Source organism: Corvus moneduloides, chromosome 1 (genome assembly GCF_009650955.1).
Source record: "Corvus moneduloides isolate bCorMon1 chromosome 1, bCorMon1.pri, whole genome shotgun sequence".
NCBI lineage: Eukaryota > Metazoa > Chordata > Aves > Passeriformes > Corvidae > Corvus > Corvus moneduloides.
Window position 1 is genome coordinate 3754809 of NC_045476.1, and position 27418 is coordinate 3782226.

The 27418-nt window shown below is 44.7% G+C and overlaps 1 protein-coding gene across 1 annotated transcript in view; it reads left to right on the forward strand.

The window, feature by feature from the left end:
• The first annotated feature begins 1115 nt into the window (after positions 1-1115).
• The window catches only part of CRHR2 (corticotropin releasing hormone receptor 2), a 143553-nt gene continuing 117250 nt past the window's right edge, over positions 1116-27418 (forward strand). The window contains exons 1-2 of the mRNA XM_032095660.1: positions 1116-1565; positions 14437-14530. Of these exons, the coding sequence (XP_031951551.1) occupies positions 1500-1565; positions 14437-14530 (160 nt within the window). The 5' untranslated portion in view covers positions 1116-1499. The remainder of the gene's footprint in view (positions 1566-14436; positions 14531-27418) is intronic.

Sequence of the window (27418 nt, forward strand, 5' to 3'; positions counted from 1 at the left end):
TGTAGCCCAGCTAGTATCTGTAGATAAGAGCAGGATAAATGCCTTTTGTTTTCAGACACCAAGTGCACAAGGAGCAGCCAAAAAGGCAGGTTTTACCTGGCTAGAAGGGTGTATGTACTGTTGGGGAGTCTTAAACGGCTTAGTGCTGGGGAAAAAAGGGCTTCCCATGGCAGCTGAGGAACAGCAAAGGAGATGCCCCACCAGCTTGGAGACTTCAGGAAAGGTGTGCTGATGAATTTGGTGACCAATAAGCCAGAACCTTTTCACCCTGGGGTACAGAAGAAGATAGGAGATTTGCTTCTCATTATTTTGGAAGTGGAGATCCTCATCACACCTGGTAATGTTGCATCGTGGGCTTGGGGGGGTGTCCCCTTTACTCCTGGAGGATCAGCAGGTGGTTCAGAGCACACAGTGTCAGGGAGGATTCTTCCTTTTCTTCCCAGGCTTGTAGGGGGTCACAGAATCATAGAAAGACTTGGGTCCTTAAAGATCATCTCATTCCAACCCTCTGCCATGGGCAGGGACACCCTCCACTATCCCAGATTGCTCCAAGCCCCGTCCAACCTGGCCTTGGACACTTCCAGGGACGAGGCAGCCACAGCTTCTCTGGGCAACCGGTGCCAGGGCCTCACCACCTTCATAGGGAAGAATTTCTTCCTAGTATCTAACCTAAAGTTTTAGCTTAAAAAGTGTCCTATCACTATCTGCTCAAGCAAAGAGTTGCTCTCCATCTTTTCATAAAACGCCTCTAACGCACTGTGCGCATAATGCAGGTTGTACCTGGGCAGTGGGGGAAGCCTGTTGCTCCTGAAAGTTTAAGGGCAATGGAGTTAACATTTTACCTAATTCCTGACAGGATGGGGTGTTGGTGAAGGGATTATTAATGCTCCTGGGGGGCTGTGTGGGGGGGTGTGTGTGCACTGCACCTAATTTTGGACAATGATCCCCACTGCACCCAGAGCCTGGGCAGGGAGAATCCTCTTGTTCCTGGAAACTTTGGAGGCAGTGGAATTTCCAGTACATGGGAGGGTGGAGGAGGATCCCCGTTATTTCTGGAAGCTGGTGTGGAAGGCATCCCCATTGCTTGGGGAAGAGGGATCTCCATCACTCTCAGTGCTCGGGGAGGGGGCTCCCCATCGCTCCTGGACGAGTGCGGGCGGTGCGGTCCCGCTTCCACGCAGCTCCCGATGGAGGGGGGAATCCCTCTTGCGCTCGGCGCAGGGAGAGAGGAGGGTCCCCCTCGCTGCTGGCGGCTGTGAGGGTCGCGCTCCCCCGGGGGCCCCCCGCCGCCTCCATCCCCGAGGCATCCTGGGCGGAGGGCGGGCTCGGCTCCCCCTTCTCCCTCCCTCCCTGCCGGGGGTTTGCCCTGGGACGCGCCGGCGGCGCCGGGCTCGGCTCCGGGACGGCGGGCAGGGGTCAAGGGCAGCAGGCGGGGGGCGATGCCGGCGCCGGGGCAGCGCCGAGGGTCCGGCTGAGCCCTGGGCACCCCCCGAGCCCTCATGGCGGGGCGGGCGCCTCAGCGCAGCCTCCCCGCGGCAGCGGCCGCCGCGCTCCTGCTCCTGCCCGTAAGTGCCGGGGACGGGGACGGGGCGGGGGGTGCGGGACAGGGACAGGGACAGGGAGGGAGCGGGGGGGACGCCCCAGGACCGCGGGGAGCACAGCGGGGCTGCCCCGGGCGCTCCGGGCTCCGTGCGGGGACCGTGCCCCGCGCCCTCGCAGGTGCGGCCCCAGGCTCTGGGACGCCCCGGGCGGGCGGCACCGCTCCCGGCCAGGTGCTGCCGGTGCTCGGGGATCTGTCCCCGCGGCCCTTTCCTGCTCCATCACTGGTGCTCTCAGAGATACCCTCTGCCCGCTCGCCTCTGGGTCCCCGCGCAGCTCCTGGGCTTAAGCACAGCCGTTCATAGTGTCCCCTGCCCTGTGGAACAGCCACCTTTCCTTGCCAAAGAGGTCCCAGCACAGGGACCGCACTGGGGTGGCAGCTCCTTGCCCCAGCGGGAAGGGGTTTTCCCTTCATCTCCCCGCTCCCTGCCGGTGCCCGGTACCCCCGGGCTCTGTCCCGGTGCCTCTCCTCGCACCATGTGCTCCAGCAGCGATCAGCAGTCAGGGGTGGCGAAGGGCAGGGCTCAGCCCACGCATCCAGCCAAGCATTTGCTCCGAGTTCCTCCGGAGTGAAACGTGCAGGGAGCTTTTCCGCGTGGTTCTTCTCCATTCACTAGCATCCCCCTGGGTGATGCTGGGATGAGGTGGAGATCAGGTTGGCCTCTGTCGGACTGGACTTCAAAAAGCTTTCCCAGTGCTTTTTAGTGGCTTGTTTGTTTTGAGCGACGGTTTCAAGTGTGGTTAAGTCAGACTTGAAAAGAAAACGTGAGAGGTTAAGCAGGAGTAGTAGCATTGATCCTGTGCAGAATTTGTAAAGGTTGTTCCCACAGCTTTAAAAAAGTGGCAGTGGCCCTTCTGAACTGCAGTGTAATTGGTCTATCTTTAACATTTCCTCAGATAAATAAAGAAAATCTGTTCTATTTCCTTAAGCTCCATCTATTTTGGTTTGGTTTGGGTTTTGTTTGTTTCTGGGGGTTTATTTGTTTGTTTTGGGGATTTGTTTGGTTTTTTTTTCTAATTTACAAAGAAAGAGAAAAGCCAGGTCAACATCAGGCTTCAGAGAGAAGCAACAATTTAAACTCTTTTTTGCAGTAGCTTTCTTAGAAGTGAGAGAATACTTTCTCACCTCTGCCAATGTCTTTTTTTAATCCCCAGAAAAAGAGAGAGATCAGTACACATGGGATCACAGTGGCATGTGTCTACACACTTACTGTTTTCAACCCCAAGCCACTTCTTCCTAATCTTTGTTTCTTAGTCCCTTTTCTCTTCCAGGCTGTGTTTTCCCATATTGATTTATTTTGGTCCATAAAAATATCTCAGTTTGTCTTTAGAGTGTGGGACTTACCAGTGTGGTTATCAAAAGTACTCAGGTACCAAATATTTAGTCAGACTAATTCTTTCTTAATGAACCAAAAATTATCATGTGCTTCCTCAGTGGATATAATCTATGGATTTTCCAGGTTTCAGGTTCTGCTGCAACTTTGCGTTTGAATTAATTCTGCAAATTTTGGTAGGTGTGTCACTGCTTTAAAAACAAAACTGCCTCAAAAGAAAGGGGATAAAAAGGTAGATTAAGGATCAAAATGCGAAATTTCCGTCAAGTGTGTTTAGTCCAAGAAATGTGAACTCTGAGTGTGTTCTGTGTGTTTTTATAGAGGAGCTTGTTTGGCTGGAACATGCTGGTCTCTGGTAGGGGCTCGTGTACACCTGTGTGGGAAATAACATTTTGAATCTTCAGCCTCAGGACAGCTCTGGTTGCTCCAGCTGTAGCAGAAGCTTTCATTGCTCCTTTGGGGAGTGTTTTAGTCCCTGAATGTTGTCAGTAAATCTGGATCTCTGCTTTACAGCTGGAGGAAACCTTGCACCAAGAAGCTTAAGAGCAGTGTTTTAAGACTTTGGCTCAAAGCCAAAGCTCTTAAGTTCTTGTTTAACTTGAGAACACTCGAAAGTGGACTCAAAGTCAGTGACTTTATTCACATTTGTGGATTTGAGGAAAGGAATAGCTGCTTGTGGGAGCAGGCCCTTACCCAATGAAGGGAGTTTTAAGTTCTCACAGCAGCCGAGCAATTGTGTTTTATGGGAGCTGCAGGTTTGCAACGCCCACGAGATGAGGCAATTTTCTGGTACAGAATTAGATCTGCCACATGAAAATGCTGGTGCAAATGACCTGACAGATTTCACAAGGCTGGTCAGCAAAAGGGTGAAGACTTTCACTGAGATTTATGTTCTCCTAAAGCGGTTCTGGACGTATGATACACTTGAAAACACATCTAACAGAATGTGGGTAACAAAAAACAAACCATAAAACCAAGGCAGATGAATCTTACGACATTTTTATATAAAGTCCTTGCTAAGTTCATGTCATTTGGAGAGGGGGGATTATTCATCAAACCCAAAAGCAAAGCCTGCTATAATTTATTTGTTCTCCTGGAGCTGTTAAAAGAGCCAGGGCAGTGTGAGTGTATCAGGCAGTGATGACAAGTTAAATAGTGTTCCTGGTCTGAGGCTGCCAAAATTCAGCCCTATTGTGAATTAATGCAGCATAAACATCTCATCAGGAGAAGCCTTTCCTGCGGCAGTACTTTGTCAGGGTCTGTCTAGTCTGTAACCATCCCATGGCACTTACTGGATGTTGGAGGGAGGTGGCTGTGTGCTGGTGTTGGCTGGCTGTAGTTTTGCCATAAAACGTTTCAGTGATGATGTTCATCGCTGCCCTTAGCCAGCAAGAAAGCAGCTTTAGCTTTTGTGCATATAAGGCATCTGCTTACATATCATTATCCTGTCAAGAGCAGAGGAAAAGTCATGATTAAATCCTCTCAACTCTCTGACCCTCATATTCCAAACCAGAGCGTGGTTGTGGAGGAAGAGAGAGCAGGAATCTCTCTGCAGGCTGCCCATTGTCAGGTGCAGAATTTTAATTTCAGCCTCACAGGTTCTAACTCCACTGGTACATCAGTATCTCCAGGAAAGCTCTCCAGCCTTCAGAAGAAATGCCAGAGAGTGACTCGTGCTCATGTGATTGAGCTCCTTCAGCTTCTAAAACAGGGAGATGCTGTGCAGGCTGTGCATGGAAAAGGTCCATGGTGCTCCCTAGCTCCCAGATCATTCCCAGGAACTGTTTGAGATACCACCAGATTGCTTGGGGCAGAAATGTGGCCAGGAGCCATTCTAAAAATTTAACAGTAGAAATGATTAAGGACTTAAACCAGGCCTTTGCACTGCTTGATTTATTGGCTTAGATGGAGAGTGCTGTGCTGCCATTGCTCAAGGTTCACTGTGAGTGCCCCAGGGAGGGATTTTCCTCTAAGGCCAACTCTTCATTGCTTTCAATTTGGTGATCAGCTCTCTTTGTGTCAGGGATCACTGCAAGTTCCTGCTGCTGATGTCCTGCTCTGAGAGATTCACCAGGAGAAATACAGGGTAGTGGATGATACGGACTTTTTAAGGAAGCGTTTTTCTGTTTTCTTTTTATTTTCATTTTGCCCCATATATTAGTAAGCCAAATATTTTAAAAATACTGTATTAGAACAAACATTTGCACATTTCTAGGTTCTTTTAATAGTTCTGCAGATCTTATTTTTTGGGGAGAGGGGGAGGTGAGGAAATGTGGGTGGCAACAACAGGCTGCACATGCTGCTGAATCTGTTCTTTTTTAGTTTATATCACTTTCAGGTTTTGCAGCACTGTGAACCCAGGAAGGAGATTTGGGGGAAAGGTGATTTACTCCAGATTAAAAGTTTATCCAGGAGATGACTTTTTTTCAGGAATTTTCTTTTCCACACCATATCTATAAATTGCAACAGATCATGTCCATATCCTTCATTCTTTTAATTTAGAGCACTTTTAATCCCAAATGAAGTCTGCTCTTCCCTTAAGTGCAAACATTAATTGTTGGATGTAAAGCTGGAGCTGTCCAGCGAGCCACTGGCACCTCCCTGCCTCCTGTGGATACTCAGTGACCTGTGTTAAGGCGTTGCAAAAACATTGTCTTTGCCTCCTTATCTTTCTATTCATGACAACTAAATACTTTGTGATGGTTTCCTTTATTAAACTATTTCTTTACACAGAATTACGTTTTTTTACTGCTGATAATTCTTTTAATCTTAACATCTTTGAAAATAGCTGTATTTAAGTTGGCAAGTGTGGGGTAAAATGTTTTCATTTTCTACTCTGAGGAGTTGGATAAATTTGGCTGTGATCCTTGTTACAAGAGAAGACAAATAGAAAGTAGATGAGTCAACTGACAGAACTGTCCTTCAGGTGACTGCTTGGATCTCATCAGTCACATCCAAATACGTGAAAATTTCATTTCCAGTTTGTGGTGCCAGCATGAGGATATTTGTTACCATGTGCTGTGGTAAGCACTGCTCAGTTCTCTGGCCCTGGGGTCACCTGGGTTGGCTCTCACAAGCAGATGTTCTGCTGGATCTTCTCGAAGCCTGGTCCGTTTGGAAAGGGCTGTGGAAGGGACAGAGAAAACCACTTCTCAGAGATGGATTTCAACATCCTGTCCTGACTTCTGGCTCACAAGTCCCTCATTGCTGTGCAGGAGAGCCCACATTGAGAGTCAGGTGCTGGGAGTGTGCTGCTCTTTCCCCAGACTGGCAAGCTCTGTTGGGGAGCCCAATGGGTGGAGAACTTGGAATCTGCCTTTCCAAACATCCCTGAAGCCTCATGTGCTTGCACAGAAACTCAGCATGTTTTCATTAAATAAGAAAGAAAATCCATTTGATAATTCAAGAGCTGAAAAGTACTTCTTCCACGGAGCTGTAAGAAAATGAAAGTAATTAAATGAAGCCAATTAAAGCTCTATAAACTTTTGCATAAGGCTGGCTGAGTAACTGTCCACTCTGGGCTGTGTATGCTGGGAAAGTAAATAGTGAGTAATGCAGCTGGAGATTAAAATACTTTAGCTGTCCTCACTGCAATGCTAAACCCTTGCCCTGGTAATAGCAGCTGAAGTGCCAGAGGACTGGAGAGGAGCCGCTTGCCTCCCAGGGCTGTGGGATCATCCCTGTTGCTGTTCCCCCGGTCTCTGGGATGTGGGACTTGCTCAGTGCTGGTACCTCTGCACTGACATAGTTTGGGAAGTTCTGTCCTCTGCCTGGAGTGGCTTTTCCAGCACAAAGGAAGGAGGAAAGGAGGCAAAAGGGAAGGAAAGGAAGTGTGCTGATGGGCCTGGACAGGTTTCCTGTGGGGCTGCCAGCCAGGCTCTGCTCGCTGAGGTATCGATTCCCTTTGAGTGGCAGGAGCAGATCCCAGGGCCCAGGCATGGCTTGGGTTTCAGGGGGCTGATGCCAGCAGAGGCTCCTGAGCCACGCCAGGGCTGTGCTGGGCAGTGTGGCCATCACAGCTCTTCCCTTGCTGCTTCCTCTCTCCAGTGCACAGGGCTGCTGAGAGGGGTCCTCCCACTGCTTGCTTGTTTTGTGGGCAAACATCCCTGCCAGGGACCAGGCTGCTCCTTCCGCTCTCAGCTGGCTCTTTCAAAGCAGAGAGGAAGCCCAGGGTGTCCCTCTGGCTGCTGAGAATGGTGTCTCAGAGCTCAGGAAAGAATTCTGACCAGGTGTGCTTCCAGTCAGATGCACTGAGCATCTTTCCTCATCCTGCCTCAAAACCCACCTGCTGGGAGATCAGCTGTTTAGTCCAGCTTGAACTTGAGACACCTTCCAAGGTGTGAGAATCCCCTACTTTATCAAAACAAGTGTGTTCATGAAGATTTTGAAGTCTTGCCAGGCTTGCAGTATTTCTTTCCTTCAGGCAGAAAAGAATACTCTATCTTTAAATACAGAAATAGTTTTAAAATGTCTTTTCCTAGTATTTGGTATAATATTTTAATTATGATTATGTGAATAGAGTCAATAATCTTAGAAACGTGAGTGAGAGCAACCCCAGAGCCTCTGGATTGCTGATTATTGTTCAAGATACAGTCTGTAAGCTGTTTACTACATTGCCAATGGGAAGGTTTGGGGAATAATTGTTATCTGTGATTCTTTTTGCCATAGGGACTATAGAATCAAGGCATGAAAAAATAATTTATGCTGGAAGGGATTGCCAGAAGTCTCTTGTCCAGTCATCTTCTCAAAGCAGGGTTGATTCCGAAACCAAATCATTCTCCTCCAGTTAGGCTGTAAAAATCTGCAAAGATGGAGCTCTCACAACATCTCTGAAATGTCTTTTTACAACTTCTCTTTTCCAGTGCTCCGTCGTTGTCATGGTGCATAATTTTTTCTTTATGTTCTGTGAGGTTTTCCCTCACTTCAGCTTGTGAATGATGCCTGTCTTGTTGCTCTGCTGTCAGCTCCTGAGAGGAATCTGACTCCTCGGAGAAGAGTCTGTGAATCCCCTTCACATAGTGAAAGATAATTCCAGACCTGGAGTTGAATTTCACTGTGATACTTGGTTTTCAAATCTAAAGGTGGGCTCCAGACCAAGAATTAGGAGTTTAAGGAAAGATGGAGAGAAAGTTCACTGCTGATATCCAGTGCCACCTCACTGGCTCATTTTTAAATCACTGTCAGGAAATCTTGGGTCAGAGGAACATTTTGTGGAGGATACAGAGGTACCACTGTTGGCATTCCATGGAAAGCTGAGCAGATATCATTAGCTCATAAAGTCTTGATCCAGATGGGTTTTTTACCTTTTTCGGGTGGCAAAGACCTGACAAGCAAAGATCAGGAGCTCAGATTTGTTGAGCTGCAGCTGGGAGAGCCTGTGAAGGGAGGGCATCCTTGGACATGTAGTGGCAGTGGTGACAGTGGATGGGTGAATGATCCTTGCAGAGGCTCTGCATGTAGGTAGGAATTAAATGAGGTACTGGCATTCGCTTGGGTAAAAATGGCTTTTAAACTTGAGCTGGTCTGGATTCCTTGAGTGTTTTGTCTCCAGTGCATGAGTTATCTCATCCTGAAGTACATGTTTAAAGCACAAGTGATGGATTGTTCCTTGGCAGTGCTTCCCTCTTCCACTGAGCATTAGGGAGCCTGAAGCAAAGCCTGCTGGAATAGTGGGGTGAGGTGAATGGTATTTGAGCTGCTGAGAGGATTCATGGGAATGGGAATGGGAATTGGGTGGGAAAAAATTACTCACAGGTTTGGTGTACAGACCTAAGGAGAGGGCAGACATGGAGGCAGGAGCGCTGTGAGGGGCTTGCTCCCCTTCCAGACTCTGAATATGATACCCACAGGTGTGGGGAATGAACAACAAAACCTTTCAAGGATGTGAAATTGAAAAGTCCTTCTGTTAAACAATTTCATTTAAAGAGAGCTGCAGCTTATCATTCAGATGCTGTTATGATCATTTTTATAACACCTCAGGTTGCTTTGGAAGGGCTTGTAGTCCTGGTTGGACAAATCCAGCACATGGGTGGCCTTAAACAGGTTTGGTTTGTATCTTGTGACTCAGAAAATCCCTCAGCACCTACGTGGCTTTCAGTGGATGAAGAACCTCCCCTGTAAAAGCTTCTCCAGCAGAGAATGTAGGCAGTGCTCACTGAAGGCAGATCTCCAAGTTTCAAAGACAACACTGAAGTTCAGTGGTGGGCTCAGTGTAGCAGATGCTCGAGGGTTTTTTAATTTATTTTTGCATAAAGATTGATTTAATTTCATGCCTTAGAACCGAGCATGTGTTTAGTTGCTTTTTGCTTTATTGAACTGGGGTCCTAATTCCCATTCCATGCAGACTTTTAGTCTCTTTTTCCAGACTTGCTGGAAGAGCTGCAGAATACATCTGGCCTCTAAGATCATGGAGCAGTGTCTCCTGGAGCATTTGGTGTTCTCTAACAAGTAGCAATGTTTTATGTGGCCACTTGGATTAACTGAGAGGGAGTTTAAAGAGCTGAAGGATGACTTGAAAAGGAGCCTGTTTTTCTTGAGCTGTGCTCAGAGTCTTTCTCTCTACTGTAACCTTAGCTGGCTCAGGTTTCAGGTTGCAGGCTCCTGTGAAAACTTGTATTTAGACTTTCTATCCCAAATGGAAATTATTTTTATGGTGAAGCAGAGCCAGCCAGTTGTACACTGCCAAGTGCTGCTGCACGAGCGATTTTAAGTTACTGGGTTGAGAAAGGCCAAAAGCATCTTAATGCACAGGGCTGACCTTTTTGGGTCTCTGAAAAGCAAAGTATTTCCAACACACAAGCCCTCTTAGTACTGTTCCTTAATAAGCATCTCTTTCACATGCATCTTGTGGATGCAGTAACCTCATGGCAGTGGATATAAATCCATTCTGGCCACTGTAAAGATGACCTTCCCCTCCTCTCCTGTGCTAATCTCTGTTTTTCTCCTGAAGTAGCAGCTTTCACTCTTCTGATTGCTCATATTCCTTCAGGTGATCAGTAGTCTGCAAATATTCCAGATCTCCTTGTTCTCTCCCATGTGTTGCCATCTCTTAGAAGGAAAGAGCTGCTCACATGAATGCTGGCATTTGTTACAAGAGCATTCCAAGGAATATCTGATGGTTTTTTCTCCCAAAGCATCTGTTTCCCCACACCAGTGATGTAGAACTTGCCAGATGCCCACCTGCCCTGGAAACTCCTCAGCTGTGTTCAGAGTATGGATTTTGTCAAGGAAGTGTGGGATTCTCTTTGATTTTGCTGCGTTGAACTCTTTTACTAATTACAATTTCATTGTGAAGTTAGAACCTTGTGTTTCCCAAAAATGAGCTTCTGTGGACACAAACTAAGAATTTTTGCATTTAATAGGGCCACTGCTCTGAGCATGTCCATCCCAGAAGCTGGGGTGAGAACTCAACCTCATTGTGGAGATGGAGTTAATTTATTTGCATTGCCTAATTGAAGAGCTAAAAATTAAATGCAGGTTTCCCTTTTCTCTCTCTCTTTTTTCTCTCTCTTTTTTTTTCTTTCTTTCCCCTGAGTTCTGGGGCAAAACTACTAAGCAGCAGCTTTTTTGTGTGCTGAAGACAGTTCTGCTGCAATTTTGATGCCAAAACGAGGTAGCATTTGCAGCCTCAGATATTTTAAAGAGACCCATGGGAAAAGCTGAAGCAGGAGTCTTAAGAGCAGTGGAGCTTCCCAGAGATGAAGGGTAGGAAGAAGCATCCTCGTGACATGATCCATGCCAGTGCCAGAGGTGGTTTCTCAGGAGTGGAAAATGCTTTGGCTTTGTAGAGAACACAGTGCATAGTTCAGGCTGAGACTTCACTCTTGTGTGGCAAAGACATGAGACGGACCCTTCTCTTGTCAGCTGTGGAGTGAGCACATTTTTTGGTTGATAACTCCCAAATTTTTCCATGTTGGAAGGTCACTTCATCTTGCTCAGTAAAAGAAAGAGCGCAGATGATTTTATAAGATGGTGATGTCCTTGTGTCTTCTTTAGCCGTCATCTAAAGGAATGTTGGAATGTTTTTACCTCTCCTTTTACGTGTAGTGTCTAAGGAAAACTTAGGAAGGATTCTTGTCCTTACAGTGGGCATGACACAGCTGACGCAGTCAATGGAGGTTATTCCAATGTAAGGATTTAAAGTACTCCAGATGAACTGCATCTGGAAAATTCCTGCTTCTCTTCCTGAATTCCAAAGGAATCAGTGATCAGCTCAGCTGCTGCTCTCTCTGTTCTGAAGTCTGAGCTATTCAACACAAATCCCACTGCTTTTCTGGGAGCGGCTTTCTGATGAGATGCTGTTGTACATGGGATGGATTTCTCTGGGACATCGGGAGTACTAGGAACTACATTTTTTAAGAGTTTTTGCTCTGTTGCTTTGAGGCTGTGTCAGATGTCAGCATCTCGCAGCATGCCACCAGCAGATGTTTGACAGGGAGGCCTAAGAACTGGCTTTTATTAGACCACTGGAATATGGCATCTGGGAATTCTTGTGTGGGAATGGGAAAGGGGAGTGTGTGCATCTGTCCGTGTTGGGCAGCACTCACTGCCTCCAAACTCACCTCCACCTTGGCAAGGGGTGTTCTGCTGTGGTGGGTCAGCCTTTTCCACTTCAGCCCTTCTCTTCAGCTTTCACTCCTGATCTCTTCTCCCACTCTCCTCCTACCTACTGTGAGATATTTTAACTTAGCAAATGCTCCATTGTGTTTCTGTGGTAGCCCCATGTCTGTATTGGCATTTTTGGATCCCATCCTTAGCTTTGAGGGCTGGTTTCTATTCCTGTAGCCATTTCTTCCATGTTTGAGAGGAGAAAACAACCTCTCCCATGCAGGTGAATTTTAAAGCACCAGTGTTCATTTGGTTTTATATTTCTATATTGCTACATAGTGGAACTCAGTATTTCAAACCAGGACTCTTTGTTAATTGTTCTTAAAACTTACAAATCCTCTCTAACGTGGATGAAATAACCTCAAATTCTGGTGGGAACTGAGAGTGGGCAACATTTGTGTCTCGTAATTGATGTCCTCTGACAGAGATGAAGATCTTCCATGAATTAATGAAGAGCCGTGACCATGTCCAAGGGGAAAGGTCCAACAAAATGCCCATGAGAGAGGCAGACAGTGATGCACCAGAGTAATTCATCCACTCCTTTTCCCGAAGTCCTCTCAGATGTGAATGGGCAGTTGACCAAAGGCTCTGTACTGTTTTCTGAAGACTCAGATCTGGCCTGCTCTTAGTTGGTGTCCCTGCTTTGGAAAGGAAAGGATTCATTTCCACCTCAATCTTTGGCTCAGCACATTAGTTTTATTTGTTCATAAATGTCCACAGTGGCTCAGAGGAATTAAGTTGGACATTTCTGTGCATGATTTAGGTAAATTTGCAGGACAACAAAGAACTGATTTGGCGGTCAGAGGTCATGGAATAGCTTTTTTTTAAAAGAAATGCAGTTTGAGTAAAGTAGTGCATTAGTAACCCAAAGTGATCATTTTAGTACTTCAAAATATAATTTCTGTGCTGTCACAGGCCCAATTATTTATCTTTACAATTCTGCATTACTGAAATGTTTCTCTTTTTTTGTTGTTGCTGTTTTTTATTATTGTAAGAGGGCTTTTTAGTCTTTTGGGGTTTATTTGCTTTAAATCCAACTGTTTTTTCAAAAGTTTCACGCACAGCAAGGCTGTTGACTGTGGTTAGCGGAGAGAAAATGAAACCAAAAGTAACATAATATGTGGAAGGCACTTTTCCCCCTAGCCAAATTAACCTGAGCTGACCCTAAAGCAAATGTGACATTTAACCTTTCTTGTTCCTGCCCAAGCTGTGCTGAGCTTGACCTCTGTGCGTTCTTTCCCATCATCTTGGTGGGGAGACAGCTGAACACGCAGCGTATTTACAGTACATGGGGAGGGCTCGAGTTTCTTCTTTGAAGTGAGGCAGTGCTTTGGCCTGGGAGGTGGCAGAGGGGTGAGGGATGGAGGGGAAGAAATGCCTCCGCTGTGTCGACTCACGTGACTGGGTCTGACATGAGACATGGCCACTGCAGAGCCTGGGTTTTGGGAGCTCTGTGCCTCAGGAGAGGGAATCTGTCCTGGCTGCACAACAGCCACCGCCTTTTTCTCCTTGACCTGACCATTCGTGGAGGTTTTGATACGGGAGGCAGGAGTTTTGGGCCTCCCTGGAGGAGAAATAGCACCTTCGTGGTGTTTGTATGAAAAGAATAAAGTCTGAGAAAGGCTTTCTGTTTGTATTTCAACACTTCCTATTTTGTAAAATAGCAGCAAAGTGAGAAATAGGTAGAAAAAGGTGCTGTACAAAGAACAGTTGTTCTTTAGAGACCAACATTGCTGATGGGTTCTATTGTCATGAGCATTTACCCTCCTTTTTATTAAGTGACAGAGAATTCAGTGACATGAAATGGGATCCTCAATCACTTAACACACCTTAAAGCACTGAAATGTAACATCAACATTCAAGGAGTAGGGTTGTTTCCCTGTGTAAAAGCTGCCTGAATTGTGTTGGAGTCATTCTGTGTAAATAGAAAGGCAAAGGCATTTTGTGTGTTACCATGGCTTTATATCCCCCTCAGAAACAGTCAGGAAGATTTTGATTCATAGTTTGAAAATGGAATTTTCTGTCATTGATTTGTCACTCCTGAATTTTCCTGCCATGTTTCGTTCTGCCTTTCTTAAAGGGCTTTCCAAGAGCTCCACGCAGGATCCCAACTTGGCTCTGTATTTTGATGTACAGCTCTGTGGGCTTCTCTCCTCTGTCTGCAATGGGCACTTCAATAGTTTCAGTTTGACTGTGAAAATTAAAATATCCCCATTGATTTTCAACTCTGTTTCCTAAAATTTACTTGGGGATTACTATTGTCTTGTACTGACTGCAGCTTTCTCTAAGTGTCCGTGTTGGCATTACTGCTCTTTCTCACTGTTATTTGCCCTCTGTGGAAGGCTCAGCCCTGAATGCTGAGGGTCAGGAACTTGTGTGTCTTTCACTGGCTAAAAAGAGCCACGGGACACCTTACAGGAGTGCCCAATTATCCTGTATATTCCGTGGAAACACTCTTCCTCCAGCCCTCGGAACTGCCCTTTGCCAATTGCTATCTCTCTTGGATGTGCAAGGATCTTTAGCACCCAAGTGCCAATTAAAAGTTCACTGAATCAACATATGATATTTAATGGGATGTGATTCAGCCCTGCTATTTCAGGCATCTACTTTTAGGTGAGACAAAGTGGATCCTGAGCTTTGTTAAAGGTATTCAGCAGCTCTCACAAGAAGAGATCCAGAATAGGTGGTTAATTTGTAGTTGCCTGCATTAGTCAGGTGAATTCCACCTGGAGTTGAGCAAGTATAAACACAAACCTTCTATGTCAGGGGGTGTCTGTACCTGAATAAATAATGAATGGGAACTCTTCTGAGAGTGCTGGGGGTTGTTGTACTCGTGAATGAGAAAATCTGTTCTAGGTTGCTGCTTTACCTGCTTGGTTTCTTTCTGTTTATCCAGATAGTTCTGCACTGTGAGTCCTCTGTGAACCTGCCCTTGTCTGTTCTGCTGGAAAAGTACTGCGAAGCTTTGTCAGCCCGCGCCAATGTCACAGGTATTTATTCCTCCGTTTCTTGGTGGCTTCTCGTTACTGGAGGATCCGTTTTCAAAGTGTCCTTGCTCCAGGAACATCTTTTCCTGCTGAGATAAACAGTGTCTCCAGCCTTGGCTTTTGCTTGGTGACAATGTGCAGTGGTGTGACAAGGACAGAGAACTTGGAAGTTTACACACCTGGAGAGAGCTTCAGGGGAACTAATGACAGCCTGCTCTCATAGTTTAATCTGTTGAATTTGCTGTATTTACTGACTGATATGATAGTTGAAGACTGGTACAGTTGACATGTCTTATCCATTTATCCAGACCAGTTTTTAGAAGCAGGGCAAAGCACTTGACTCTTGTCTAAAATACACCAGCACAAAAGGGATTCTTTAAGAGATGTGAAACTGGATCCAGCTTTGCTTCAGAAGTAGAAGAAGCACACTCAGAGCCACTCCTCTTCAGCATTATTTGGGGGGTGTTTGCTGCAATGAGTGGTGCTTCTGGGGGAAAAATTAAATTTCTTCCCTTCCTCCTCATTTTTTTTCCCCTGGTGAATCTTCATGGAGGGAGGAGTTTAAAATATAATGCAGGTATTATCATTCAGGCAGTTCTCCAGCCCTGGGAAATGGCAAAGGAAACGAAGCTCAGGGAATTAAAAATCTTTCTGTAAAGTATGTCGGATCAACGGTGTTTTAATCTGACTTTATCAATTCCTTAAGGACAGTAAGCTGATCTAGATATCAGACTGAAGTGTGAAAGTTGTGGTGCCTTAACTGCCTCTCAATTTGCATATAAATGGGTGTGTTGACCTGGATTATGAATCTGGCCCAAGCTCTGCCCCTTGTGCCATTGTGTTCCAGGGAGCAGCTCTGCCTCGTGTAGTAGATTTGTTTACATCAATTTCGTAACCATCTATTCCATTCTGAAGCTGGGAACAAAGGGAAGATAAATGAGGTTCTATACTTGGACCTTTCCTTTAGGTGTTCTTTGCCTTTTGAATGTGTTTGTAAATATTACCGTAAAACTTGCCATTTATTCATGAAGTGTTTTTCTTTGTGCAAAGCTTCTATTTTAGAAAAAAAAAAACCAAACACAAAACAAATTTCACATCAGGCTGTCTTAGAAGTCAGCAAACAATTTCTTTTTCAGTTGTTGACAAAATATCATTTTCTGGGCTGTTTACATGATGCATGAACACAGGGCATCTTCTCCAGTGGAGTGTGGCTACTGGAACAGAATTTTAATGGGAAAAGGGAAGGCAGAAGCCACAGAAGCCTCTCTTCTATTCCACTATCGTTGTAAGGTATCACTGATAAGAGGTAAAGCAACACTCTGAAGTTGATTTTTATAGAGTCAGTCCAACCTGCAGCTTTTTTAGAACAAACCTTCCTAAGATACTTCAAAATCCTGTAAACCTGTACTGTGCTTTGAGAGTGGGTTTATACACATAATAAACCCCAAATATAGTAAACCCCAAATCTGCTTCATGGCCAGCCTCAGGCATAAGCATGAGGTGAACTTTGGGACATCCTAGGGACAAAAATTCACTCTTTTTGCTTAGCACGGACCAATGTTCTTTTCTCAGTGTGGTGGATCACCAACAAAAACACGGTGATTCTAACCCTTACATGTTGGTTTTGTGCTCCATGAACGTTGGAACTTCCGAACAGTCTGGACTATTCAGCTATGAGCCTTCTCATTAAAAATGGAGGTCTGCAATATAATCATCACCTCTTCATGGTCAGTAAAGCTCTGGTTGGTACAGTTAAAGACCAAAGCACGATTTCATCCTAAATTAAAACCTAAAATGGAGAAGAAATTAAATGCTTTTTCTTTATTGAGATCCAAGGATAATGAGTTCCTGTGACTAAGTCTGCTCTTATATTTCAATGTCCCAAATGAGGTGAGCTGTGTTGCATCCCTCATTTTGAACCCTGGTAATGACAAGGTTGTGTCACACGGGGACATTGGTGTCATTCAGCAGCGTGGATGGAGAGAACCAGACCACAGAGCCTGCAGTGTCTGAGTCTTTGGCTGCTGTTCTTGGACACAGTGCAGATACCATATTTTAAAAGGGAAAAAAAAATCCGGAAAAGAAACCCAAGGAGAGCCATATTGAACAATCTTTATTTAGCTGGGAGAACAGTAAACATTAAGCTTTGTAATTCGTTATCTTCCCTGTTTCCTTTCCAGAAGATGCTGTTAATTAGTCCAATATGTTAATTTCCTCCTCTTATAATTACTAATTTCACCCCCCAAATATGTTCACACTAAGTATCCCAAACAGATGGCATAAAATGCTTTTGAGAATGTAATGCATGGGTAATTTCACAGAATGGCTGAGGGAATAACATTGTAAACTCATTCTGAAGCAATTTAAATCAAGAAATAATTTTTCAGAGTTGGAAGGCAGCATAACTCATTCTCTCTTTTGGGCACCATTTCCTTGAAAAATCCCTGGATGGCACCTTCCGGATTGCTTGGATTCAGTTCCTGAGCTTGATGGTGTTGTCGATGAGTGGCTTAGGTTGTTAAAGAATCACCATCAAGGCTACTAGCAGAGGTATATTCAGCCTGAATTTGTAAAAGTGGGAGTTAGCAAAGTTCAGCATCAAGGTCCACTCCATCACTTTTTACATGGATGAAACACACAAAGGAAAATCAAGTTAGGATTGAGATAGAATTATTTAAACAGAGATGAAAAATGCAAAAGGGTAAGAGGCACCCTGTCGCTGTTGGGGTGGTCATGACACACATGGACAGTGCCTCGGACAAAGTGCAAAAAGCCCTTTATTAAACAAAGCAGCCTCTTTTATACACCTTTTGTATGTTATCATTCGTGTTACAGAGTCACTGGCTGCTACACTACTACAATAGACTTACTGGCTACTGTTAACTAAAACATATAGTCATTGGCTACCATGGCATAAGTGTTCAAGCATTCAGGAAAATAACAGGTTGTTGGGGTTTTAGGAGCTCTCCTGGTTTTTGGGGTTTTTTTTTTTTTCTGTTAAAGGAATTTTCCCCATACATGTTGCTAGGGGGACAAATGGCTGGGTACTTCAGAAAAACAAAAGAGCTGGCTACTCTTTTGTTTCACCTGGGTGTGTGGGCAATCGGTCTCAGCATTTGGACAGAGAGGGAGGCTGCTTTCTTCGGCTGCTTGTCCTTCTGCTGGAGAAGCCCCAGGATCCCAAGCCCGCCTTCCCTGCCCCACTGTTGCTTCGAGCCTTCGCTGCGTTGTAGCCGTGCTCGCCCTGCCTGCCCAGACCTCTGGGTGGTTCCCCGTTTGGATACATCTCGTCTGTCCTCCCGGGATTTGTGCTCGTCCCTGCCGTTCCAGCCTGCTGTTCCCGAGGGTCCGGCCGGACACTGGGATCGGCTGCCCAGGGGTTTGTGAAGCCTTTGTCCCATCCCTTCCCGGATCCCAGGGCACCGGTGCCGCGTGCTCCCCGAGCTCGCTCCGGAGCGCCCCCTGCAGCCGCGGGGGAACCATCGCACCTGCCCTGCTCACCGGGAGCCGCCAGCGCCCCTGCCGGCTGCGAGCGGAACTGCACCCGAGGGGAAAGGGCCTGACAGCCGAGAAGGCTGGCACTGGGTTTGTGATTGTTTGCTCTTACTGCCATGGTTATTGCTGTTTGTTTGACTGGTTATACACATACAGATATATAATAGTAAAGAACTGTTATTCCTATTTTCCACATCTTTGCCTAAAAACCCCTTGATTTCAAAGTTATAGTAACTCGGAGGGAAGGGGGTTGCATCTGCCATTCCAAGGGAGGCTTCTGCCTTCCTTAGCAGACACCTGTCTGTCAAACCAAGACACAGGTGCAGATATGTTGCTGATTTTCTCCTTCTGTTGTTTAACTTTCATGCTTCTGTTGATACTACATTCTCATGGGCAAAAGCTAACTGCTTTTATTTTCACGGGATTTTCTCACGAATAGAAGTTAACCATGTCCAAATTAGAGTCTGTGAAGCCTCCAGACCTGCTGTCAACAGCACCCTTCTGCTGAGTCACGAGGGTCAGAGTAGACCCCCTCTTGCTTGTTAAACTCTTGATAGGTCTTAGGTGCAGCTCAGTCCAATCTTAGTCCCAGACCAGGTCAATGTTTTTTATCTAAAGGATTACACATGTAATTAATTAGCATCACCTTAAGCACCACCATCAAACATATCAGTAAAAGGGGATCTCAATAAGATGCTGTAAAAACACCAATTCAGCACAGATGGAATTTTTACACGGCTTCTGAACCAGCAGCAGTGTGAGGTTTGTTCACAGCTTTTAGGTGGATCACAAGATTTTTAGCAGCTCTTAATCACTGACTAATTCAACATTTACAGAGGGAGTTAATAGAATTTATTGCAACTGCAGTAGTCAGTCACAGAGCCAAGATGGCAACATTGCTGTAGGTATCTAACTTTCCATCCTGGCCACAATCTGGGCAGGTAATTACTGGAATTTTAAAAATTCCAGTAACAATGGAAGGTAAGGAATCTCCCAAGGCTGTGAGGGAACGACTGAATATTCCCACTGTCTTTCCTCACCCAACTGCTCCCACCTTGGCCACACCAAAGTCCTTGGTAAGGGTCAAGGGACACTTCACCACCAAACTCATTTCACAAAGGCCACAGCCTAGCAGGAATTCCCAGGATCATAGAGCAATCCAGAGGAGAGCTGGTGAATGGGGGAAATGCACCAGTCCAGATGGGGATGTGTGTTTGTGAACTTGAAGAAAAACTGTGTTTAATTATTATTTTGCCTTTGCATATAAGAGGAATTGGTTGAAATATCAGATTATTTTTTTTAGGTGACTCAGCTGAAGATGTTTCTGATGTTGTAATCTCCTGGTCTGGTTTGACTAGAATTACAGTGATATCCAGGATGAGCAGGTGGCTGTAAGTCTATATATCTGTATGATACAGGCACTGAGTTATAGCTTGAATTTTTATAGGAACTTAAGAGACATGGGGTCCTCAGTTCATGCTGATATTCCGTGTGTTTTTGCATTATTCCCTTCACATCCCTTGACTTTCCCATCTTAATGTGTTTCCACAAGAGACTGCAAGTCTCGGGTTACATCTGATCCTACCTAATTTTGATCTGCATGGAAATCTTTTGATCCCCCTATTTGTTCCATTGACACATTTGACCACACAATCTTTAAGATCTTCTCAAAAGGTCTGAAAACAGGAATTTTGTCCAAAAAAGTAGACCAGCATGTGACTGGCCAATGCTACTGTGCTGTATCAGTAAAAGAATTACATTCTCTGATTTTCTTCCTTCTCCCCCTTCAGTCACTTTGAAGGTTGCAGTTTGCATTTATGGTGTTTAGGTGTATGCAGACAATCCACTAAAGGAGGGGCAGTAAACTAGATGTTGTGCATTTCATTTCCAGAAGTCCTGGGATGCACTGAAAGGAAAAATGATTTGTTTGTCCTGGTGACTGGATCCTCTTGAGGTGGGGCTTGGTTCCCTGACCTCATTCTGGTCACTCTGTAGTGAAAGGCTGTTGTCTCACAGAAATGGTGTAAACATCCTGATTCTAAGTGGTGCGGGATTGCACCTGCACAAATTCAGGGTTACACTACTGCTGTGTTGTTTCCTCAAGTCTCTGGGGAAGCTGTGGTTTAAGGAAGTGTTGGTGGGTGTGGGAGGAATGTACCCAGGGATGGATCCACAAGTTATCAAAGATGCTCATCAAGTCTCCAGCTAACCTGGAGATTGCCATCATTTTCCCAGTTGCTGGGACAGTGTTTTATACTAGAGGCTCCTCCAGCACTTACAGAAGCACAAAACTGAGAATGTATAAATAGTGTTCCTCTTGGTTGACTTGTTAGTTTGAAATAATCAATTTCAATCATTCTTGAGTCAATCATTCTTGAATCAATCATTCTTGAATCAATCATCCTTTTAGTGGATGAAAGTTTTATGACACACAAGCGTATTTGATACCTTGCTTTCCATCCTGAACTACGAAGGTGAGACCCTCTCTGCTCCAGGGCTTATTTATACATCACACTGTTCTGTACATCACACTATTTGTTTCTTGGAAACAGAAGTCTGGCATCATTACACCCCTAAATATCCCTCCAGAGTAATGGCATGGCAGCAGTTCTCGCTGCTTCCCTTCTGCTTTTCCCAGCAGGTCACATCAATGAGCAGTCCCATTTAGAATGAGACTTGGATGAGCTATTTATTTTCACATATGCTTTCACTCCCTTGGCGTCAGCCTGCTGGCTGCGGCTCCCCACGCTGCTCCTGCAGCTGCCTGGGGGACAGGATCACATCCACAGCACCCAGTCACTGCTCCCAGGCATAAAGATAACCTCAGACATCAGTGTTTGCATGGTCACCACTCGAGCTGGACACCAGCAACCTTCCCAGCACTTCCTATTTTCAGAGGTTGCAACAGCACTATTTAAATAGAGGTGATGATGTTGGTTTACTTTCCCACTGCCCCAAATGACATACCAGGCAGTCTGGCTCTGCTTGCTTGTGCTTCCCAAAATAAAGCTGACAACGCTGGGTGTTGTTGAACAATTTGTATTATTGCCCTTATAATTTAAAAAGTTGGATTTTTTCAAGTCTGGTGTCCTTCCAAACTGAGGGTATGGAAATCCCTCGTGTATTAGGAAACTGTAGACATCCCAGCAAGTTCTGTGGTCCACTAGAGAGGATTATTAGAGTAATAGAACAACTTAATAATGCCAGGGTTGTGGGTTTGATCCCTGTATGGGCCATTCACTAGAAAGTTGGACTCGATGATCCTTGTGGGTCCCTACCAAATCAAATTATTTTGTGATTTAGGTTGGAAAAGGCCCTTAGTATCATCCAGTCCAACCATTAAGATAACACCTCCAGGTCTACCACCAAACCGTGTTCCTAAGCACCACATCTATTTCTACATTTGCTGCAGAAACAAAATATTTATGAGGAATTTGGGGTATGGGGGTTTATTTTTTTGGTAAATGATTTCTGGATGAGATAGATGAACATATCTAAAGGTTATCCACATTTATTCTAGGTGTCCAGAGGCTGACAAGTTCTTCCAAATTTACAACAACAAATCTTTAAGCTGTGTAAAGGAGGCTGTAAAATGCTCAGCATGAAACATGCTTCAGTAAGAAGTTGCTCCAGTGTCTTGATCCCATGGAAAGATGCTTTTGCAGAATCTCAGTAAAGCACCAAAGGAAGTAATCTGCCCTCACATTTTACGTTATACAGGAATGTAAAGACTCTGGGAACACACTGCTGAGATTTCTTTCATATTTCAGAAGAGTGGCACACCTCAGTCGTGGCTGTCATTTCTGCCTGGTGCGTTCCTAGCAGACCCTCAGTAGTGACTGTTACAATGCCCCACTCTATCAAATACACTTAAATCCTTGAATTTATACAGTTGGTACAACAAACACCATTTGCTGAATGTGGTTTCTAAATTAGATACCATTTTTTCCACACTTGAAAGATGATAATACACGCTGTAGAAGCTCTCATTTTGTCGAGTTCCACAGAACAGATCGAGTGCCTTTTCTTTTCACACAGAATCATGTCAGTGTGTCTGCTCCTAAATGAAAACACCCCCTGTCCTTTAAATCAGCATTTCTCTCTGGTTTTGGGGGATGATGAGCCCTCCAAGCATTGAAATAACGCTGTGGGCAATCTAAGAGTAAACCCACGAGTGGTACTACAGACCACACTGTTCTGAAGGATGGGTGGTTCAAGAGGATGTCCAGCATCTACAGTGGTGCAGGATAACTGTTACCAGGAAATGGGAGAAATTGGGTAAAATAGGCAGTTTTTTTGTTGTTTCTGATTTCAGTAAAATGCCCAAGAGCTCATGAACCCGTGGCTGAGTTGACTCTCCAGGTCAGGAATGAGCATCTGGATGTGCTCTTGCTGACATGCAGTTGTGGTCTCGCCTTTGTCTCCCTGCTTTGGACAACATGGATGTTTCCATGCTTCTTTTGGAGGGGTGTCCTGAGCCACACTCAGAGCCAGATTCACCCCAGAGCCAGACCGAGGTGAGGCTGAGCTCCATCCATTTCTTTGTGAGGATGAACTCTGTGTGTCTTAGGCCTCTGTGTGTAAAATTGTACCTGGGGGTGCTGCCTTTCTTCACTAGCAACTAGTGACAGCAAAAAAAGAGGGTAAGCTTCCACCATCTGTTCTTGGTGTGTTCCAAGATGTGCCCAAAGCTGTTTGAGAAGCCAGCAGTGGCTGGTTTGAGGAAGAGAAGGTGAAAGGATGCTCCGTACTTGCAGGTGCTGTTCTGGCCTATCCTGGACCAGAATTTGAACACAAAACAGATCAGAGATTCAGCTTGAAGAAATCACCTGCTGTAAAGTTGGAGCTGACAGCTCATTGTTTGAGTTGCATCACTCAGTTGAACTTTTAGGAATAAACTCTGTTATGCAAGGAATTAATTGGCCTTGGCCTTCAACCCTGAGATGAGAACATCTTACTGTATAGTCACAGAACCACAGAACAACAGAATTGTCTGAGACCTTTAAAATCACTGAGTCCAGCCCTTAACCCAGCACTGCCCAGTCTACCACTAAACCCTGTCCCCAAGTGCCACATCTACACCTTTTAAATACCTCCAGGCTGGTGACTCAGCCACTTCCCTGGGCAGCCTATTGTCCCGTGTACACAAAAATAGTTAAGCACCAAAGCTTGTCAGAATGGAAAGCAACCTGTAAAGCTCCAGCTCTATACTGTTCAGCTTTCTTATTCCATTACCAAATAAGAACGATGAGGGTTGTTTTTTTTTTTTACCTCTGGGCATTCATCTTACTTGTTAAACTGTCAGAGGGTGGACACTGCTGTGTAAGAGATAGATAATGGAAAATGTTAACATGGTTTATGTAAGCCACTTGGACTTGAGCTCTTCAACCTTCGCCCTCTCTGCATCTTTATTTGTAGCAGATTCATTCTCTTTGTGGTGCTACTGCTGTGCATAAATGGTCAGACAAAAGGATTGTTTATGAATGCAGGTATTTCAAATTGCACATACTAGTAGCTAAGAGGTGACACAAATGAGAAACAGATTCCTAAGGGTATGAAATGCTGGGTGGTGTCTCAGCTCCACTGATGTGGGACAGGAGTCTGATTTCAAGGCTCCCTCTTCACCCTCTGGACTCTCCACCTTGTGCAGATGTCCCTGGTACATCAGGCCAAGCATTCAGAAGCTGATCTCTTGCCTGCTGTTACTGTAAAATACACAGGGGGTTATTACCATGCCAGAGGAACCTGGTCCTGTTAAGGAAATCCTCTGGGATGAGCATGGAGCCTGGGAGAGTGTTCATTTATCTCTTGTCTCTGTGTTGTTCCCTAAATATCCACTGCTGGAGACTGGAAAATGCAGTAGGTAGACCCTCAGGCAGAACCAAAAAAGGCTGCTCTGGTATTTTTAAACAAGCCTATTTTTCTTACTTATTGAGTTTAGCGGCAGCCTAAGGCCCGCTCAGCTGTAGATGCCTACTTTGCAATATCCAGAGTTACAGGAAATTAACCATTCCCCTAAGAATCTGCTCTTTCTTTGAAAGTATCCCTGAGGTAATTCCACAGCAGGTGGGAGACTGTCACTCCCTGCCTTCTGTGCAAATAAAAGGGAAACAGTTAATACCAGAAGCGAGATGTATTTGCAATTTTGCCATTAATCTGTTCAAGGAGAGTGCTGGCGAGTTCAGCCCTGTGAGCGCGGGTGTGAAATCTTTAGATGAATCCTCAGTGTGCAGCCACACCTCAGTGGGCATCAGGTGTTTGAAATTGGTATCAGCTAAACACAAGACTTCTGACTGAGGTGGGTGGCTTCTTATCTGAGCAATTACTTGTGGGTCGTTAAATATACCTATACCTATATATGTATAAAAATATACACATACAAATATATGTTGATAGCTGATTATTTTAGAAGTCAAGAGTGTCCTTATGCTGAAACTGTCCTTCCAGTAACCACTGGGTAAACGTCCTAGTTCTAGGATTTAGGAGTATCATTGGTATTTTTTGCTGTCTTCTCTCCAGAAAAATATATCTGTTCTCTTGTTCTAGTTAATTTAAAACTTAGCACAGATCTCCATTTTCTTCATGGATAAATAAACTCAATTTACGCATTTATTTATGCAGGATGCTCATCAATATTTTTTCCCGTCATTCCTAGAGGTTTTAAAAGTCTTGAGTTTTAGAGGAGGGAAATGCTGTTTTAATGCCACAGTTGCCACCTAAAGTGCTTGTCACTTCTGCTTGGGTGAGTGCCCAGTTCACTCAGATGTGGCTGGTGTTCTCTCACATTATTTTGATGGATTACTCTTCTTCTTTTGCTGAATTTCTTAAGAAACCTTCTCACATCCAAACATAAAATTCTTACTAGCAGAAAAAATACAGTTTTTTAGGTTGCTATAAAATAGCTTGTTGTGCTACGAATCTTTGAGACAAGTGAGACAGAAATTCACCCAGCAGATGTACTTTTTACAAAAGCAATTATTTTTTACAAGATGACAATGAAAACTAATGTAGCTATGCATGTTAATAAATTTTTGGCTATTATTTCCCCAACCTGAAGGATAAGATTTTATGACCATTTTCAACAGGGAGACAGAGAGCTCAGGGGCAGCAGTGGACACGTGCACAATAAAAATTGTTACGTCTTCTATTTTCCTGTTACAATCATCAGGATTTTATCAACATCCACAAGACTGCAATAAACGTGTCTGTTTGATTGGGAAAACACACAGTAAAGGAAAAATCTATGCAGCATTACATGGTATCTGTTACCTTGTTTTTCTGCAGTCCCATAGTCCACAGACAGAACAAGCAAAGAATACTCGATTTTTGATCTGCATTGCAGATTTCAGAGCACTTTGTAACTCTTTATCTCATTCCAGGAGGCCTGACTGGAGTGGGTTATTTTAAGTCAACAATTTTGCAGTTACTTCTTGCTTCCAGTGTTACAACAAACAGAAATACTTTGTTCTGGTTAACTTTCCATAGTTTAAGATTTTGAAAACACGTAGCCAAAGCAGAATCAGTGGAAGCTGAGGGGTGTATATTTTTATTTCTGTTCTATGTGTGGTGAAAGATAAAAATGAAATGATTTGCCAGGAATTCAAAGCCAATCACCAGAGGAATATCAGAACTTGAGGCGTTCCCGCTCTGCAGGCTGCCTGCAGTACTCGGTTGGGACTGAACCCAGAGCAATTAAAAGCAAGCAGCTGACATTTTTGCATTGCAAAAGTTTTAAATACTCCGTTGTAGCCTGGCAAGCCCACACCCAACCTGAGAGCTTTCTAATTGATTGGTGCAACTGTTCTTGCTTTTAGCTGCATATCTTAAGTGTTGATATCTTCATTAGATCTTCCTCAGAAATGCTGAAGGCCCTAAAGGTGAAGCTCATAGTTATAACTCCACGCTAAAAGAATGGATTCCATTTGAATTTTTGGTGGCTGGTGTGAAATTCCAGGGAATAGAAGTAATGGTTCTGGACAAGGGAGTGCTGAGGTGTTCACAGAGAATAATTCAGTGACTATTGGAAGCTCAGGTAAGGGCAATGGAGATAATTTGCCCAACATCCCAGCATTAGCTGGAGCTGGATTTGAAATTCCTGTCTCTCTCCCATGCTCTAATAACCACTCTCTTCCTCTATGAAATGTGTCACATATTTTGATGTGGAGAAAATAGGATATAAAATGTTACAACACTGACAGTGCCTGCCTTGTTTTGTGCTGTAGAAACACCTTTATGCCCTACAAAAGATGGTATTTAAAGGTTTTTATGGAGCAAGGGTGAGGTGATCAGCGTTATAAAAATATCTGTCCTCTTTGTCTGTGCCATGGATACAGCTGGTTATTGATACAGAAATGTTAATGGTGGATGCTCTGGATTGCCCTGGCTGCGGGTGTGGTTAGTGGGTAAATATATTTGCTTACTTAATTAATGGTCAAGGTGGGCAAGGCTGTCACGGGAGAGAATAAGGATGTGGGCAAGGCTAAAGTCTTACATGAGCATTTCCAGCCTTTGATCTGAGCAGTAGCTGGAAAGTCTCAAACACGTGATTAAACCTGACAAGGCAAACTGAAACCCAGTCCAAGTGAGTTAAAGAAAGTTGTTGAGTCACTTGAGTCCTGGCAGACCCCACTGAACTGTTGCAGAATATGCTGGCACAGAGCCTAGGAGGGAGTCAGCTATGGGCTTTACCTCAAAGAGAATTTGCCCAAACACCTCAGCACACACAATTGCAGGGTTTAATGTGTGACAGAAGTGCTGCTAACCTTGTTACCATGACAGCCTTTGGTCTCTCCAGCACTTCTCTTCCCGGAATCTCTCAGGGTGTCCGTGAATAAGCAGCAGAAGTGCTTCATTCCGAAGCTCCTTTTTTATTCCTCCTCGTGTTAGTGCAGTTTGAGTCAGTGTTTTTCTTCACCTTCTATACCCTATTCCTGAGACAGTAAAGATTCAGTGCTCATTTGGAATTTTCACTGGATAGGGAGGGGCTGAGCAGTTGGGGGACAGATGAGTGTCTGTCTTTCTCCTCCAGGCTTTTCTCTACTCTCCACTTTTCTCCTGCTCCTTCCCAAACTCCTGAGATAAGAGACATCCATCTCTCACTCCATCCTCCTCTTTGGACCCTCAGGTCCTCCTATACATCTTGTTCAGATTTCTAGACGTTCCCACCAGTCCTTATTCATTTTACAGAGCCTGCTGGGCTGTTAGAAAGATGGGGGTGGTGGAGATGAGGAGGAGCAGGATCTAGAGCTGGACATTGCTCTGAAGATCAGGGAATGGATGGGCATCTGGGACTTTTTAAGGTTTTCTTCTCCTGCTGCCATTTCTGCACAAGCTCAGTGGTTTAAGACTTAATGGAGAAGCAGCTGCCGTGGGATATTCCAACGAAAGTTTTCTTTC